General features: G+C 40.3%; 1 protein-coding gene across 4 annotated transcripts in view; it reads right to left on the bottom strand.

Moving 5' to 3' along the window:
* The window catches only part of FBXW7 (F-box and WD repeat domain containing 7), a 208,945-nt gene that overhangs the window by 123,665 nt on the left and 66,578 nt on the right, over positions 1-18,702 (bottom strand). For 2 of the 4 annotated variants that reach the window (XM_061584626.1, XM_061584622.1), the window contains exon 2: positions 9,193-9,777. In XM_061584626.1, coding sequence (XP_061440610.1) covers positions 9,193-9,708 — 516 coding nt within the window. In that variant the 5' untranslated portion in view covers positions 9,709-9,777. Of the gene's footprint in view, positions 1-5,811; positions 8,326-9,192; positions 9,778-18,702 lie in introns of those variants that run through there. The other 2 variants (XM_061584625.1, XM_061584624.1) reach the window with 2 other exon arrangements.

Genomic DNA, 18,702 nt, shown 5'->3' with positions numbered 1-18,702 from the left:
AGGATCCTGCAAAGCAATCTGCACCGGAGAGGCAGGGGGAGCATAGAGAAAACCCTGTGGCCAAGAAGGTGAGAGTGCATCCACCTCCTAGGCCTGGAGGTCCCAGCACTGGGACATGAACTTGTCTAGCTGAGCATTTGTCAACGAGGTGAACAGGTCCATGCAAGGGGTCCCTCATCTCTGAGAAAACATGATGATTTTATGGTTCAGTGCCAACTGCCCCTGTTGAATTTGTTCTCTGCTCATCCAGTGGGCCTGGGTGTTCAGATACCCCTGTACATAAAGTTAAAATGAATGCCAGGTGTTGCTCCGCCCATAGAAATAGCAGGTTGGTATCATTCTGCAGGGGACCTAATTTTGTGCCTCCTGGTGATTCACATGTGCTTTGGCTGTGACATTATCTGGGTGCACCAACATGTGTCTGTGACAGGAAGGAATTCCCAGAGTTCCAGCCGAATTGCCCTGAGTTCCAGCCAACTAATGGATTAGCACCATGCCTGACCCCACCACTTCTTCTGAACAAAGTTGCTAAGACAGGTCACTCCCCCAGCTGTACAGGCTACCTTCTGTTGTCACCACCATGACTGCTGGGGCTCTGAAGGAAAGCCCTCTCGTAAGGTGGGGCTGCTCTCTGCAATGTAGAGATTCTTCATGATCTTGGGAATGGTCATTAGCCAATTCGGGAGCTGTGCAATCCGGTCCTGGAATGGGAGCAGAAGCTACCGGGGTGCCTGGGAGTGAAAGCATGCCCACAGCATCGAATTGATGGCTGTTATCATTGGCCCCTGAAGTTGGGCTAGCTCCATCAAGGGGATCTAGCTGATGAGCAGACAGGCCTGCAGCTAAGACTGGATTTTGTTGTCCCTCCCTATGGATAGAAAGACCTTGCCTTGGACCATGTCTATCACCACTCCTAGGTGCTGTAGCCATTGACTGGGGGTCAGCTGGCTCTTGTCCCTGTTGAAGATGAAGCCATGACTCTCCAGACAACAGATGGTGGCCTCCAGATCCTGTTGGGCTCCAGTGGCTGAGGCGGAATGCACCGAGAAGTCATTGAGATAGTAGATGTGCACCACCTACGCGCAGAGATGTGCTACTATTGCCACCATGAACTTGATGAACACCAGGAAGGGCAGGGGGACATAGAGCATGGCCCTGTACTGATACTGCTCCTTGTTGTTGGGAAAGTGGAGGAAATGCCTGTGTCAGAATAGTATGGGTTCATGTATATACGCCTCCATTAGATCTATGGATCCCAGGAAAATCCCACGGCTGGAGTCTTCCACAATGGATGTGAGAGTCTCCATCTTGAACATCCTAGTCAAGATGAATCAATTCAAAAACGTTAGGTCCAAGATGGTGCAGAAATTGCAGTTCCATCTGGGCACTGTGAAAATGTCAGAAAAGATCCCAGAGGACCTCTGAGGCTACAGGTTATATGGTGCCTATTAAGAAGATGGGAGATGGCATCCCGCATCCTTTGGAGCTTCCCCCATCTGCATGATGGTCGGGCTGCCTGTCACCTATCCTGTGGCATGATGGTGAACTCCAGAGAATAGCCCAACAAAATGGTGCTCAGGATCCATTTGTCTGAAGTGGTGGTTGTCCAGCTGTGGGTAAAGTGTTGAAAGTTTAGATGATCCATATTTTATTCACTAGTAGAGTGGAAAGAGAGTATGGTGGCCTCCCACGTGGAACTTTCTAGCATCAGGCCTGAGATTGCTTTCTATTGGTCTTGGGTCCTTGGCAAGGCTTGCTGAAGCCGCCTCCTGAGGAGGTGGGTCAGTTCAACTGATGTGAAGAGTTCCAGGAAGTATTAAAGCAGCCATGGAACTGACAAGTGGCCCTGTAGGTAGATGGATATCCCTTGGGATGAAAAGAATAAGATGGCTTCTTGCAGGACTTACTGTAATTTTTCTTGGGTGCAGAAGGGAGAACCTTCTTTTTATTCTTGGTCTCCACCACAGTCAGTCTAAAGACTCGCAGAAATACTGACCCCCAGTGTATGGTAGGATTGGAAGGCTGGCTTTGGAACAGTGGTTCACTTCTCACTGTTCCACTCAGATACTGCACTTGACTACTACAGAGTAGCCCAGTGTGCATGCTGAATACCACGGCTGTGGAGTCGGTAAGCCAAACCTTTGACTCCGACTCCGACTCCACCCCAAATTGCTTCCAACACAGCCCTGGAAAGGGCTATAAATGTCTTTTTAAATTGGAAGCTCTCGTAGGAGCATTTTTATCGCTGCCTGAATATGTGCTGATCTTGGCATCACAGCATTTGTCTTCATCTGGGTCCTGTGTCATACACTGACGCACAAAATGTTTTCCATCTTGAGTTATGGTGAAATGCTCAACTACAGCTGACTTCATGGGAAGCTTCTTTGACATTTTGAATTTATATTTTAAAAAAATTGTCAATCAAAATTTATTTTGAAGTCGGAGTCGGTACATTTCTACCGACTCCAACTCCACCCAAAATTGCTTCCGACTCCACAACTCTGACTCCACAGCCCTGCTGAATACTGCAGGCTATCCAGGAACTCAACTGTTTTGCTAGTTCTGCCTCTCTCTGACATATGTGGCATCCAAAGAAACTTCCAGTAAAAGGGTCCTGGCCCATTTGCTGTAGCCCACACCAGGAAGGAGTTAACAGCAGAAGCTCTCGTAGCCATAGCTGAGGGTTCATGAGCCCACCTAGGGCTTCCTCATGGAGTCTGTTGCAGAAACACTTCTTTTTCTTTTGAGTGACACCAACAGCTATGTGACACAGAATGTGGCTCTCTTTGCCTTGGCAGCAAAAAGGTTTAGGATGAAAAAATTAGAAAAATTTGTCATAAACTGTCTTGGAGTTTCAGAGTTTTAAGTTGAATCTGCGTTTGCCTATGGTAATTTGCATGTATTACTAGGTAATGTTTGAAATATTACATTCTGCACACTAGTACATTTTAACTTTTGTCATGGCCTTTGGCTAGTACAATAAATTTATTATTCATTGATTGAGTCTTTTGCTTTGTTCAAATAGGGTGCCCTCCTTTAGGAATGGAGTTTTTTGCCCCAAGGGCAGACACCAGTTCATCAATGACTGGGACCTTGAAACTATCCATTACTGTACAGTGGCAGGCAGGCCACAAAGCTTCTTGAAGAGCAAGTGAAGGGACTCAGGGTTAGCTGGGTGCTTCCACTCTTTGACAATATCTTTAAAGATTGTTGGAAATGGAATGACTATGCATTGGTCCCCAGATCTGGGGAAAACATCTGATGATCCCTCCTCTCCCTCCTCAGTTTCTTCCATTTGGGTGGTAGTCTCTTTGAAGAGTTCCAACTAGAGACAAGCCATGGCCTTGGTGACCAAAATGGGATACACCTCAGGTGAAAATAGTTTTTTATGTGAGGATGGGGGCAGAAAAGAGTCCTCCCCAAAGAGCTCCCCTTCCTCCCATTCCAAATGCGAGGAACCAGAAGACAGAAGTAGTACCCTCCCCAACTGAATCCAAGTTGAGGGGAAAGTTGCCAGGCAGTGCCTTAGAGCTAGAGGAACACCTCTTGTGTTTGTCTTTGTAAGAGGGCTTTAGACCTCTGGGGAATGGAGTCCCTTCTCTTGCTCTTCCCCCATCCCATCTGAGCTAGAATCAGAGGAGGAGGGGGAGGAGGAATACTATGAAGAGAAATGAGTCCTGGAATATTTGGAGCCCTTCCTCTTATGAACATGGTCCCAGCGTTTGGCTGGAGAAGCACTCACCTCCCGTATCATAGTCTTATTGAGCTAGGCCAGCATGGCTGATGAAGCAGAAGACAACTTAAAATAATGGATTTTGAGGAGTCTGAGGAGATGGTGTGTGGGTGTCCTCCTCCCCTCTCCCTGGCTGTGTGGAGAGAAGCTGGGAAACTGAAACCACCTCAGGTGGGAGAATCCAAAATGGCACCCACAAAAAATGCAAGCATGACTAGGCGGTTTCCTGCCTAGGAACTCTATACCTCCTTGCCAAGGGACCTCCTCAGCCAAGGAGTGGCATGAGGAGTCACCCCTGCAGGCCATTAAACACCCTACGGTAATGAGATAGGAATGGCATAGGAGCACACACCCCTTTCTCAAATCAAAGGAAAAAAGGATACTTGGGGAGCAAGGCAGCTGCCAAAGTGGAGGTATGCTGCTTGAGAGCCTGGCTGTGCTGTGAGTTTCAGAGGGAAAGAGGCAGATCCCTACTACTCTGGAGGCCTCTGCATCACTCCGTGCCCCTTTGGGAGCTTCCCTTCCACAGATGGAACTACATGTCCCTTAGGAGCATATAGGAGGAATGAGCTGACTCTGTTATTCACTGGAGGCAGAGTTAAGAACTGAAAGCAGGGAGAAGGTTACCTCTCCCTTCCGGATCGTTACTAATGAAATTTTTTTCTACAGTGACTTGACTCTGCTGACTGAGAGCTGTACTGTTCATTAAATACAGTTTAATATTTAAAATATGTTTTTATAGTGAGAGGCCTATACAGTTAAACATTTTTGAGTAGGTAGTCATTTTAATATTCTTATTTGTATTGTTTTTACTAGGGGCGGCCACCCCTGCTCACTTTGCTCACTACCCCACCTTGAGCACCCCAAGGCCTCCCCCCCGCCAGGTGCCTGCCCCCTAGCCATCTCTCCATCCCCTCTACTTTGCTGCCCCCAACCACACCCTCCACTGTGTCTTGCCAGGTGATACTAGCAGCTGCCCACCCCCTGCGGGTTGCCAGAGCCCACTTGTGTTCACACTGGTTGCCAAAGCTCTCCCCTGCCCCCTCCATGGCTCTCCAAACCTTTCCCCTGCCTCCCCCTCCAAAGGTCTCCAAACCTCCCCCTCATGGGTGTCCAAACCTCCACCCCTCACTCCCCACTTACCTTATGGCCTCCTGTTGCTGACTCGCTTGCTAGGCCCCACCCATTAGGCCTGCCCTGCCACCCCTTGTCATTGTCACTCCTTTCTCCTCACAGCTATCACAGCCAAGGTTTGCTTCTCCTTGCCCTCCCTGTCTGAAAGTGTTCTGCACAGAAGCATTCACAGGTAGCGCGACACTTACAAAAATATAAATTAGTAAAACATGTTGCTGTACACTTCCCCTGTGCTTAGCAAAAGGGTGAAATGTAAATACTTCTATAAATAAATAGACCTTGCTTTACTAACATGCTAAGTTTTTTGTATTATATTAATGTAAATGTTGTTTACTATATTTTAATGCTTTGTAATTGTTATGAGCCATTTTGGGCTCAGCTTTGTCGCTAGAAAAGCAGCATATGAATATATCAAATCATGATTGTTCCCAGCAATTACTAAATAATGACTTAAATTATTTTACAACACAGCAAATTGCAAGCATTGTTATAGACCCAACACACATACCTACAATGTTTTTTGCATATAGTTCAACCATGTTTCCATGGCCAAAAGCAATATTTGAATGAAAAGATCCTCTAGACAGCAGGTCAAGCTTTTAAATTCAGCAGATTTCTTGTCCAGACCATGTATGCCATCATCCAGCTTCTATCTGAATCAAGATTTCCATACTGCCTTACCCTAGGCTCTCTCTTAGAATTTTATTTGACGTAATTAGATCAGGCCTATATCGCTCCCTGCATTGGCTACTTGAATAACTGCCATTTTTAGTTAGAACTTCAAAAGTGAAGTCAAGCAAAAGTGCAGGATTTTGCATTCAGAAAACCAAAATTCTTTTAATAGACAGCAATTACAACTTTGTAAGTCCTAGGCTGCGTATATTTGAGTTAATTATCAGGCAAGATATTGTACCTAACATATAGACAAGAGCAAAGGAAGAAACAAATGGCATATATGGCATATTTAAACAGATCATAACTTGTAGACAGGTATTATGCAAGTTTTTAAGCAGTGAAAATATGGAAGGTATTAAACAGGTATTTGCAAGCTCAGTTTTTGAGTGATTTATACTTCAGTTGGTCTCGTTACTAAGTTTCAGTTTCCAACAGACCAAACAAAATACTCACTTGAGATGCTGAAAAACACCTTAATATTTTCAGGACAGAACATGTACACACACAAAATATCATTAAATAGAGCACTACTATGATGTACAATACCATTACTTCTATTTTGAACCTTTACAGAGTAACAGACAGGATCTGCTCCAAGGTCCTTGGCTCATGCCATCTAAACAAAACATATCAAAAAGCTTTTTAAAGTGATAGTTTAAACCCTAGATGAATTTCAAGGAAATCCTTACAAGTTCTCTCATAAACTGTTGTCATTAATTTAAAAAAGATAAACTTTTAATTTGAAGTGTTACTCTATTCCATTATGGAAATTAAATTACAACTGTCACAAACTCTAGCAGGTATGAAAAACTACACATTTATTTACTAATATAAGATTTACAGCAGTATGAGAGACAATGATTCAATACCTTTAACAAATTTGCCAAGCAAACCAGAAACAATATACAGGATTGTACTGAAGAACCTGACTGCACCCTCTAGTGCTCACATAGCTAAAACAATAAGTATAAAAATAAAACTTTGTTTAAACGATTAGGATATCCACACATGGAACAAAATACACAGTGCCTAATTTTAACCGTATTAAAATTTAATAAGAATTTAATAAAAAATTATTAAAGCCAATGGATTGCACAATACAACCTAACTCATGAGAATCTTCCATGTTATGCAGGTAATTATATTTTCTTAAACCATCATTGATTCTGCAGCCAGAAACACTGTTATAGCATTCATCTTCTACCTTTCAGTCCTTACCTTGGACGCTACCACTTCAACATACTAAGAAGCAAGCAAAGCTAACATTTATGACACTGGCAGTGAGTTACCCAAAATCTATTTCATATTCAGTTTAGAGAAGGAAGGTTAGTTCAGCAAAGGGATGCTAAGTTAATTTCAGCTGGTGGGGGGTGGAGTAAGAGTCCAGCCAAATGGCAGAATAACATGAGGCCAGCATATACAACTGAGAACATGTATGCAGACTTGCCACAGTTCAAATACATCTCTCAGTGACTCTATATGCTTATCACTCTCCTAAATGTTTTTTTTTTACTTTACAATCATCAAGAAAGCCAGGACAACTAGAGTTCACTTTGAAGCCAAACTCCAGTAGCTGTCCATTTCCAGCTTACTTATAGATTTTGTACATCTATACTTTTAAAATTTAGTCTCATTGTCTTTCCAATCTGTCATCTATGCTATGTCCAGATTAATGTGGGCTAAGCATTTGGGTAGATCTTTTGTGGGTGCTGCTGCCAGCAAAAGAGAAAAATATTAAAATAAATAAATAAAAATATTCAAGGAAAAATGTATAGCTGTCAAAACAAAAATGACATACAAATGGAGACCTGATTCCCATGCTAACTATGCAGCATGACTGCCAAAAGCCACCATAGTGTGCTGGAAAGGCACACCACAGCAGTTACTTCTGTAACTGGAAACAGACAGCTGTCTAGAGAACCTCTATTCTGAAATGTAGGTGCCTACCATACTCATAATGACTTTTTGGCAACAACACTATTCCATTTATTTTAAAATCAGGCCAAATGCACCTGCTTTTCATACATGTTACATGCCACAGGTCAGGGTATCATGCTTAAGTGCTATTATAGGGATCTACCAATTATCTAAATAATGATGCGAAAGCAAAAATCAAGTATGTGAATCAGCTCAGCAGAGGTTATTCACCTTAGTGCATGTCTATGCAGCAGACCAGTCAGAATGATGATTCTTCAGCAGAAGAGTCCTTTGTAAGTTGAGAAATGTTTCAACCTCTGGTGGGGAAAGGCACAATTTCTAGAGGTTCCAGTCCAACAATTAGGCCACTGATCTATGGCTACGGTCAGCAACTAACTGTGGCAACTTTGAAAAGGCAGTACAAGGTGGAAGGCCAGGTATGTATCTTGCCACCCCAACACTTTCTAGCCAGCTTTCTTGCATTCTCTTCAATACAACAACGGAAAATAAGAGGTAAGTGGGAGGCAGCATGATCCACAAAATAAGAGAGCATCCCAGACCCCTCTGCAGAATTGTAGAGATCTACAAAACCATGTATATTCCTACTTTGAATGGGGCAGTCAGGTAGTCTGGAAGCAGCACGCAGCTTCTTTGTGCTACTTTGGCGTCTAGTGTCACTGCCATTGTCAGGATATATTCCAACATTTAGAAAGTACAACAGTACCAGCCAGGCCAAAAGCAACATATGAGAGGATCATATACCACTTCCAATGTAGCCAGCTTCTGTACTCTGAAGTCCTCAGAGATGCTTTCCATTGTTCTGCTTCCACTTGTGCAAAGGGAAAGAAGGTATTTTCTGGTCTAGACTGCATTCGTACAACCAGCCATGGGGGAAAATCAGTATTTGTGGTTACAATCAAGAGAGAAAAATGTTTCCTGCTAAAAAGCATCAGATGCAGGTATGAATTGTAATAGTACAAATTTTCTTAGATTTTTGGAACACTATAGAATAGTTTCCACACAAGTAGTGACCAACTGAATGCAAAGCAAACATGTACAAGTCCCTCTTCAAGAAAATTTAATGGACAACTATATATTCAATATTCAATGCACCCATATACATTCTCTACCTGAGTTCTTATTCTGCTTACACTTTCAATGAATGGAAGCAGATAGAAAAAACATGCCAATTACTAACATACAAATAAGACAGAAATATTAGAACTTGTGCAATGGCAAACACTTCTTAGCCTAGAAAGATGACAGGTGTGATGGAATTAGAAACAAAAAAAAAAGAAGTACTTTCTTGATTACCTATATGTGTTTTATCAGCACATCACCTTCAGGTACATATTTTAAGATAAGTTGCAAGTATTTTCTTACAAAACTTGGCTAATGCATGCTAGTTTGGCTAATACGTACAAAAAATATGATCAGCTGAACAGCTTCCAGTTCACTTGGTTTGAACGGAAGAAAATAGCAAAGGCTTCTTAAGTGCTTTTTAGCACAACTGTAAGATGATAGCCATGCCATTTTACTCAGTGCTTAGTAGTAAATATAATTTTTCTTTCACAGCGAATAAGAAAAATAGTTGAAAATGAATAGAAAACTTCATAGGAAATCAGCAGTTTCACCACAATACATTGTTCTAGTAATGTATATTCATTATTTAATTAAAAAGCAATACTCTTCATGCCTCAGTGCTTTGCTTAAAATAATTTAAAGTTACTCACCTTTGATTTTATGTAGAACGGAGATGACTGCGGATGTATTGCTAAGTCCATGATACTATTTGAATTTGTGACAGTATTACTATTAGTGCGTTCATCATCCCTGCTACTTTCATCAGACTGATCAAAATCATCACTGTCCTGGTCCATTTCTTCCTCGTCCTCCTCCATCTCTTCCTCCTCTTGTTCACCAGCATGTTCATCTTCTTCTTCTTCTTGGTTACCAGAATATTCTTCATCCACTGCAATAAATCTGTTGTTATTTTCTTCTAATTGTTCTTGCTGGGACTCATTTCTGTGGCAAACTCCAGGTTCCCCACCACCTATTTCTCCATTCCGTGCCACATGCACTTGCTCTTGTTGCCGTAATTGTTGTTGCTGCTGTTGCTGCTGCTGCTCCTCCACCTCTACAACTCGGTTCATCTGCTCTTCATCCACTTGGCTTGAGGAAGCATTACCTCGAATAGATCCACCAGTTCTTCGCCTCTTACTGCCAACAGAGAGCAGTTCCTGATTCATTTCCAAAAGCCAGCTTGCTACTTCTTGGACCTTTGCTAGACTATCTGAAGATGCAAATGTTTTCACATTCTGAGGAGAGAAGAAGGAGAAATAAAGAACTATTACAAGGATTATACACTTTATCAGTATATTAGTTATTTATACAGAGCTGGAATTTAGGTATCTCCCTGACTCAAGAACAGTTCTAAGCCCAGCTTGACAGCTTCATTTTAAATTTGAAGTTGCAATATAGCCATTCCAATCTCAAGCTCTCTTCTTACACATTTTATAGTAAGTAATTAGTTTTATACCTTTAGATTAATTCCAAGTGCCAAGATGGGAAAAAAGAATATAGACTCTGAACACTAAATGGCCCCATTAATATAATGTCCATAAAACTTAAGTTAGACACCCTGGACAGTGTCAATTATAACGAAAGTAACAGAGAGAAAAATTGTTTGTCTTTGAAAAGTTGCATCTAAACTTTGATTTCCATCTTAACTGGTTATGGAGAATCTGCTTCCATTGTTATGCTAATTATTTCATTAGGCAATATATCTTAGGGAAAGTACACATAAGCATGGTTGATGACAACCTGAAAACCTGGGGAAGGCTTTCATCATTAAAACAAACTTATGGCCATTTCTGCTGAATACAAAAGATGGCCCAAAAAAGCCTTTAAATTTTAAAGGTCCGTTTGGGGTTGTTTATATGCTCTCAAATTACTAAAAATATAGATGTCATGACCATTACCCAGGAAAACCAATCTGCTTAGCAGAAACAGGGTTCCAATGTAGCTTGGCTGCACTGCCAGAACAAAATGCTGCTGTAGGAGCAGAGGGAAGAATACCCACATGAAACACCTAAGATTATGCAAATTGGTTCTCTTCTAAGCATGAACACATTTAAAATATGATCTCCAGCAACAAACACCTGGAGTGTATGGTGAGGGACAGAGATGCTGAACTACATGAAGCCCCACACTTCTTCCCATTCTTCTACCTGCTCAGTAGATTATCAGCTCTGTCCCCTTCCATAACTCTGTTCTTAGATCAGCAAGATGGGCGGACTTCCGGGAAGGGTGACTTAGCCTGTGCCTGCTTTTGAGACGGGCTCCTGCCTCAAAAGAAGCTTATTCAGATATATCAGTCAGTTTTTTCTTTTTTTTTTGACTGATTAAACTTCTCCCGGGTAGGGAGAAACGAAGAGATTAACCTCAAAGCCTATTTTTGTTGGGACGACCAGATCTCATTAATTTATGGGACGAGGTCCAGCCGACGAAGGTGGGACGGATTTTCAACAGCAAGCTCTATCTGTTAAAGCGAACGTTCATCTTATCTTCTAAGAGAGAACGCACTAACAGGCAAGCACCCTTCTTTCTATATTTTTCTTTTACTTGACTTAAATTGTTGCTGTTTAAAAGAGATTTGCCAGATTGATCGGTTTTTGACATCTCACTGGGGAGCCGTAACTTCTCTCTGCTACGCACTAATTAATAGCTTATCTCTGTTTTTGTTGCAAAAAGCTGTCCTGGATTTGCATTCTAAAGATACACACAGAAGAGGGATTTCTATTCCAGATTTTTATTTTGAAAAATATTATACTGTTTTGAGACTACTCTCTTTTTGGTCTATTTTATTTTGACGAATCTGTTTCTTGACGATTGCCATTAATTGCTTCGATCCTGGGAACTGCATTTTGTTTACTTAACTATTGGAGAGATAAGGCTGTCTGCTCTGTTTATACTGTGATGTCACCAAGTTTGGAGTATTAACCCAATTGTTGCTGAAATAAGAAGTGGTTTTCCTATATTTTTCTTTTAAAATGGCAATTAAGAAAGTGGCTGAGAATCTGGAAATAACTATGTTTCAGAGAATAATGGATGAGATTGAGATAACGAAAATTGAATTGAGTAAAATGAAGCAGGAGATTAAAGATATAAGGGTCCCTGTGAGAGAGGTGACCCTGGAAGGGGTCCCTGTGAGAGAGGAGACCCCGGAGATTGGAACAGGGGTCCCTGTGAGAGAGGAGACCCTGGAGACTGGAATAGGGGTCCCTGTGAGAGAGGAGATCCCGGAGATTGGAACAAACGTGGAACAGGAACAAGATTTGGAGTCTATGGACTTTAGAAATAAAATCTATTGTTTGGAACTCAATGTTATCTCTGAAGAAATTAATGAAGATTCTAGAGATAAAGTTATCAATGGCATGGATTATCTTCTGGACTGGAATGATGTGATGGAGCCCAATATAGAGAAAATCTATGGAATTAACTGCAGCCATGTGACAATGGAAAAACTTTTAAGAGATGACCCAGTGTATTTTGAAAAAAAGAACAGAGATATGATTTTACAGCAGTATTTCAGCAACTTATTCAGAATGGATGGCAAGAAAATATTTGGGATAGAGGTAATTCCCATCAGACTCTTATTATATGACTATGGCTTTGACAGCAAGATTATTATGGAATACTGATAATGGAAGATTGGATATTGAAATTACTGGACTTAACAAGACTACTGAAGATGGAAGATGGAAAATGGAACTAATAGAGATAATAGAACAATGGCTACTGAAATTACTGAACCTAACAGATTCTGATGTGATGGATTAATTGAAATGTTTATTTTGACTATGGTTATGACAATAAGATTATCATAATTAGTAATGAGATGGATTAATCGATATGCTTATCTGGAAAAAAAAAAAATTGATAGATATATTTCTTAAAGAATTGAAACCTCTCTTTGACTTTTTGTGGAAAGAATAAAGTAATGTTTATGAGATTTGATGATTAAGTAAGATAACTACTGGAGGAAAGTGATTTTATAATATGACTTAAGAGACAGGATTGTTATATATTATAGACTTATAACTGATTTGATCTTTGACAAATGGGAAGTCAATATTTTACTCTTTATTTTTTATTTTTGTTTTTTTTTTTTCTTTTCTTTTTTTTCTTTTTGTTTAACTATTTTTGATTTTGTTTTTTGTCTTTGAATGTTTTATGATTTTGTCTTGTATGTTTTATGAAAATCTGAATAAAAATTATTGAAAAAAAAAAAAAAAGATCAGCAAGATGGGCACAGATGGGTGTGGAGAAAGAGAACTCTGATGATCAGAGCAATGGAATCTCTGATAACTTCTGTGAATACAGATTGTATCTTTTAACATTTCTAACATAAATACAAAATACTTAGCTGAATAAGAACATAAAACCATTCCAAATATCTGTATAATGGAATTGGTATAGGTATTACCTTTCATAATTCCTGGAGTTTTAAAGAAGACTTGCCACATCTTCCAAAAATCACAAAATTATGCCACCCCATAAATTAAAGATGTACTCACTAACAGGCAAAAAACCTTGAGGTTTAAGAAGACCCTATAGCCAACAGATATTTCTATCCAACTTTTAAAAGCAGGGAAATTGGGCAGCTATAGTAAGCAGCAGACCTGACCTCCTCTCTGAGATATTGTACTGCCCTACAAAATTGTCAAAATGCAAACAAAATTTGGGTTGGTCTTTCACAGTCCAATCCACTTCCTGTGTAGCTTGGAAGAATTTGGAAGGACAGAAGGGAGGAGGAGGATGGGAGCAGAGAGGAGGGGGAGGGGAGGAGAAGGGCAGGTTTGATCATATGGATGTTTATTGAGTTCAGTGGGATTTACTCCCCTGCAATCATGCTTAGAATAGGTAAAATTGACTGGGGGGGAGGGAGGGCTGGAGTGGGCAGAGGAGGAGGAAGAAGGGAGGGAAGGAAGAAGGGAGAGGAGAGGGGAAGGAGGGGAAAGGCGGGGCTGATCATTTCTATGCTTATTGAGTTCAACGGGATTTACTCCTATGCAATCATGGTTAGGATAGGTAAAACTGACCAGGGGGGAGGGGGGAAGGAGTGGATTGGATGGGGGCAAAGGAAGAGGAGGGGGGGCAGGTATGATCATCTGCATGCTTATAAAAGGTATTTACTCCTGTGCAAAAAATGACCATGGGGAGGAGGAAGGGGAGGGGGCAAATGGGAAAGGGATTGGAAGGGGACTGGGATGGGGAGGGAGGGGCAAAGGAAGGGAGAGGGAAGGGGCAAGAGGGAGGGGCTAGGAGGGAGGAGAAGGGAGGGTTGGTTTGATCCGTTGCATACTTTTTGAGTTCAATGGGATTTATTTCTGTGCAATTATGTTTGAAAATGGAAAAGGACTGCCTTCAAGTTAATCCCAACTTATGGCAACCCTATGGATAGGGGTTTCATGGTAAACAGTATTCAGAGGTGGTTTTACCATTGCCTTCCTCTGAGGCTGAGAAGCAGTGACTGGCTGAAGGTCACCCAGTGACCTTCATGGCTGTGTGGAGATCTGAACCCTGGTCTCCCAGGTCATAGTCCAACACTGACCCAGGGGAAGGGCAGGGAGGGGGGAGGAGGAGGAGGGGGGAAGATTGGGTGGATGGGCATTGAGCAGAAGGGAAGCCCCTTTCCTTTCCAAAAGGATCATTGCTTTTCAGCATTTCCCCCACCTTTTTATTCTACAGCAGGCCTCCCACTCAAATTTAAACCATAGCTGTCCCTGGCCACATCCACACCAGGCCTTTATTTCACTTTGGACAGTCATGGCTTCTCTCAAAGAATCCTGGGAAGTGTCGTTAGTGAAGGGTGCTGAGAGTCTCTAGGAGATGCCCTGTTCCCTCACACAGCTTCAATCAGAGCGGCTGACCATTAAACCACTCTGGCCGTTGGAGCTCTGTCAGGCAAATAACAGTCTCCTCAGAGCACCCTTCACAAACTACATTTCCCAGGATTCTTTGGGGAATGCCATGACTGTCTAAAGTGAAATAAAGGTCTGGTGTGGGTGAGGCCTCCTGATTAGCCAAGCCAAGCAGCTGTAAGTCTGCCTTTAAGAATACTGACAGTTGGTTCTTACTGAGTATGCCCGATGCTATAATTCAGTCCAATGCAAAATTTCTTAATTTTAATTAAAAATCAGCTAGGCTTTTTTTTTTTTAACTTTTAAACTGCAGAAGATGAAGGTCAGAGTATGGGGCAAGGTCAGTAATAGGAGTACAGGTACTCTGTGAACATGGCTGATTTTTACTGAATTTCAAGAGATTCTGAGAACTCTGACCGAAAAAAGTCCAAAAGGGATCTGTTTTTTTTTCCCTCTCTTTTTAGACTTTGAACTCTCTATTCTCTCTGACTGTTTTGTGTATCACCATGAAAATTTAGATAGTCATTAAGCAAGCATTTCTGAGTTCAGGACTCTAAGTTTTATCAGGTTTTGTTCTGAAATGAGCTTATGGGAAGCATCAGATGGCATGGGGGTATTTTCAATTTAACATTGTGGAATGTGAAAAATCCACATTGGCTATAGTATACAGCCACTCTTGTGGCTGTATAAACATGTTCACTGTGAATGTCTTCCAGTGTGATATGATGATAAAGTGACCATTCTTACACATTTTGGGTAAAATTAAAAACATATCCCATAATTTCATGTATGATTCCTATATGATACCTCTTATTTGTGACAGACTACCACATTTTTTTTCAAAAATACTCAGTGACTGAGGGATTTGGTTAGTTTCAAATTTAAATATATACAAAATTGACTTCCAATGCTATTTGTAACCCATAATTTCACAGATCTAATTTAATATACCATATCAAAAAAGCACAATTATACATATAAAATGGCAATGGCAGATATACATATTTCTCAGAAGCAAATTATTATAGTTTTGTACATTATAAGCAGATACACATACATATTTGCTACTGAAAAGCCTTAAATTCTGCTTAGTGGTTCAGTGAGACATTACTATCAAATTACTACATTTTGAACTTAGAACAAAACACTCTGTTCAAAGGCTGAATTTACACTAACAAATATCACTGCTAGCATGCAGATAGCTGCTGGTATTTTTAATTGGCCAAGCATGCAAGTTCACTAATAACTACAGGGAATTATGGTCACAATATATTCTTTTTAAACCAGAGCAAGGGCTTTTATGCACCCAGCTAGACTGAACATCAAATCCCCACATGATATCACAAATTGCTTTTGCAACTCCGCCCAGTTTCAGAGGTTCTACAAAGCTGGGGTGGTAGTGGTGGTCAGGAAACACAAGTCTCAAAAAGATCTTTGGACACATGCAACTAGCTGAATGTTCCTTTAGATCCTGGTCAAATATTCCATGACAACACACAATAATGAGCAGCACAATTGGTATACACTGATAAATTAAAGAAATAAGTGCTTTCCCTTCCTTATAAAAATATCGTAGATGATACAACACAGTAGGATCTGAGCTGATGCAGTATAGTGCCTAAGAGCCTGAGCTAGAGGCCCCCAAAACTTACTAGGTTGCCTTAGAAAAGTCACTTATCTCAGTCTCAGTGGTGCCTCCACAACAGACACACACCTACAATTGTAGTATCATCCCTATATCTACCTTAGAAGATCCTGCTGTAAGGATTACATACATGGCATCTGAAGTGCTCTGAATGTTCTGATACTACATGTACATCACCATCATTATTTCATTAGGTATCATCCCAACCCCCATACACAAGAACCTCTGGTCATGGGAAAGCCCTCACATGCTTAATGGTATTGTAATTGTTAAGTTTACATATAAAATATCTTCAAATCACAAGTTAGCAGTATTGGTTAGAAATATTGTTGGGAAACTAAAAAAGAAAAAACTTTCAGGTGAATTCTCAAATTGCTCCACTAGAGGGCAGCCTCTTCTCTGTATATCAAGTTAACTGGTGAAAGCTAACAAAAAATGTGTTAACAATACTTGTGATAAGCACAGGATGTCATTAGAGTAGTCAGCTTAAATGATTTTGTCATTTTAGAACCTTTTAAAAAATTATTAACAGAAGATAAAGAATTAGTGTATAAACTGCCTGGAATGGCTGTATGCCTGCAATAAACACAACTTTGATGGGGTAAATTGATCTACCTACCTACTTAGTGGCAGTTGCTGATCAATTTATTATGAAGACAACATGTGCAGAGCAAGTAGTACTAGATTTATTTTACTAGTCTGTGATGGTATTACAATAGATTTATCACATTCATATCTTACATTTTAAAAGTTTGTTATAAAGTCAAATACAGGCTCGGTACAGGACTTCCACTTTATTATTATTTTTAGTATGATAAGCTGTCTTTCCTATATTTATTAGATGTTTCTCATTTCCATCATAACAACATATTTAGACTTTCAAATTTGAACAACACCATGTTATCACATTAAGTGGTCAAGTAGATCGAATTTTCAAACAGAGATATTATTTGCTTTTATTAACATCTGTAGCTACTCATGAAAAAAAGTTTCTATGTTTACTTATTTTGTTGATCCCAAAGGTTTAAAGGGGAAAACATATCATCAATTCTAACTCAAATAGAACAAAAGATCATTATGTTACCAATATAAATGGGTAACTACTACTGTTAAAAATATTACATGGGAGAATAGTCTTGGATTTGGAGCAATGAGGTTAGAAATACGTGGTTGTATCCAGTGCTGCCTTTCGGTAAGAGGAATAAACTTCTGCTTGCGCAGTCAGAGTTTGCCTTCCTCTTCTCCCCTCTGCAACTCCAAACCAACCTTCAAAATCTGCTCCAGAGATTTGGGCAGCCATCTGGAGCAGATTTAGGTATGTTTCAAGGAGAGAGAAGAGAGGAAAGGGGAAGTTTCATTGCATGGAAGTCCACTAACGCAGTGTTGGCTACAATCCTTGATTAACTCTTATTATAAAAAAAATCCAGTTTTCATTTTGTTGGCACTTAAGTGTCCTACAACTGAAAACCACAAATGCAATAAATTTGCTGTTGGAGAGATCACTCACCAAATGCTGACTTGCTACATAAAATCGGAATTTGTAGATTTTTGGACAATGTATACAAAGAACTTTTGGGTATGATATTCTCTATGTTCCCAAATGGTAACACTAGAAAATAGTCATTGTTGGTTGAAATCTGGATCAGGATAACCCAGCGATTGTAGTCTATGCACTGGTAATCTTGAGAGTGGATGATAATGAATAAACTTATGTTCCACCCTTCCTTCCAAAGGAGCTCTAGGTGGCAATGCACTCTATGTGGGGCTGCCCTTAGGCTCCAACTGGTGCAGAATACAGCAGGCAGACAGACAACAGCATGCAACACCTCTATTAAAACATCTGCACTGACTGCCCATATATTACCAGGCCAGGTTCAAGGCTCTTGTGTTAATATACAAAGCTCTAAACAAATTGGTCCAGGACACCTTCCAAACAGCTTGACCCCTTATATCCCAATTCAATCATCCAAAGGAGCACTGTTATTTGTCCCTGGTGTTACAGAGGCTAGACTGGCTTCAAGTAAAAGTCAAGCATTTAGTGCCACTTGTTCCATCTATGAAATACTCTTCCAGCAAAGATTCAACAGGCATGCTCGTTATTGACTTTCACACATCTCTTGGAAGACCTTTTTAACCCGAAAGCCTATAGAGATATTTAAACTTTCCTGATTAGTCAGGCATTTTAATGATTATTTTGTATTGTTTACGGTGTTTTTTACTGTACTTGCATATATTGCTGTATATATTATTTGAGTTGGTAGTATATAAATATTTTCATAAATAAATAATTAAAGTCTGCAAAAAATGATTTGATATCATGGTTTGCTTTTATTTAGCCACAGTTACAACAAGCCACAGGTCTTGAAGTCTAGGCATAATGAGGAGCTGTGGTTAATTCAAACATGAATGCAAAAACTTACAATGTCTTCCACATGTATAGAGAAAAAGGGAGGTGAGGAGAAAGGGAACCTGCAAACCCATGGCACATTCTTATAATGAGAAACCATAGTTTGTTTTTATATTATGTAATTTATTTATTAAATTTGTTAGTTGCTTTTCTTCACAAAGTGAACACAAAGTGCTTAAACAAATCAACAAGTTAAAAACACATAAATATAACAGTGGTGGAACAACCACCCCCTAAAGAGGCTACAACATCAAGAGCCCTCCAA

This window comes from Rhineura floridana, chromosome 9 (assembly GCF_030035675.1).
Source record: "Rhineura floridana isolate rRhiFlo1 chromosome 9, rRhiFlo1.hap2, whole genome shotgun sequence".
In the NCBI taxonomy this organism is placed as follows: Eukaryota; Metazoa; Chordata; class Lepidosauria; order Squamata; family Rhineuridae; genus Rhineura; species Rhineura floridana.
This window is presented reverse-complemented; position numbering and strand designations above follow the sequence as displayed.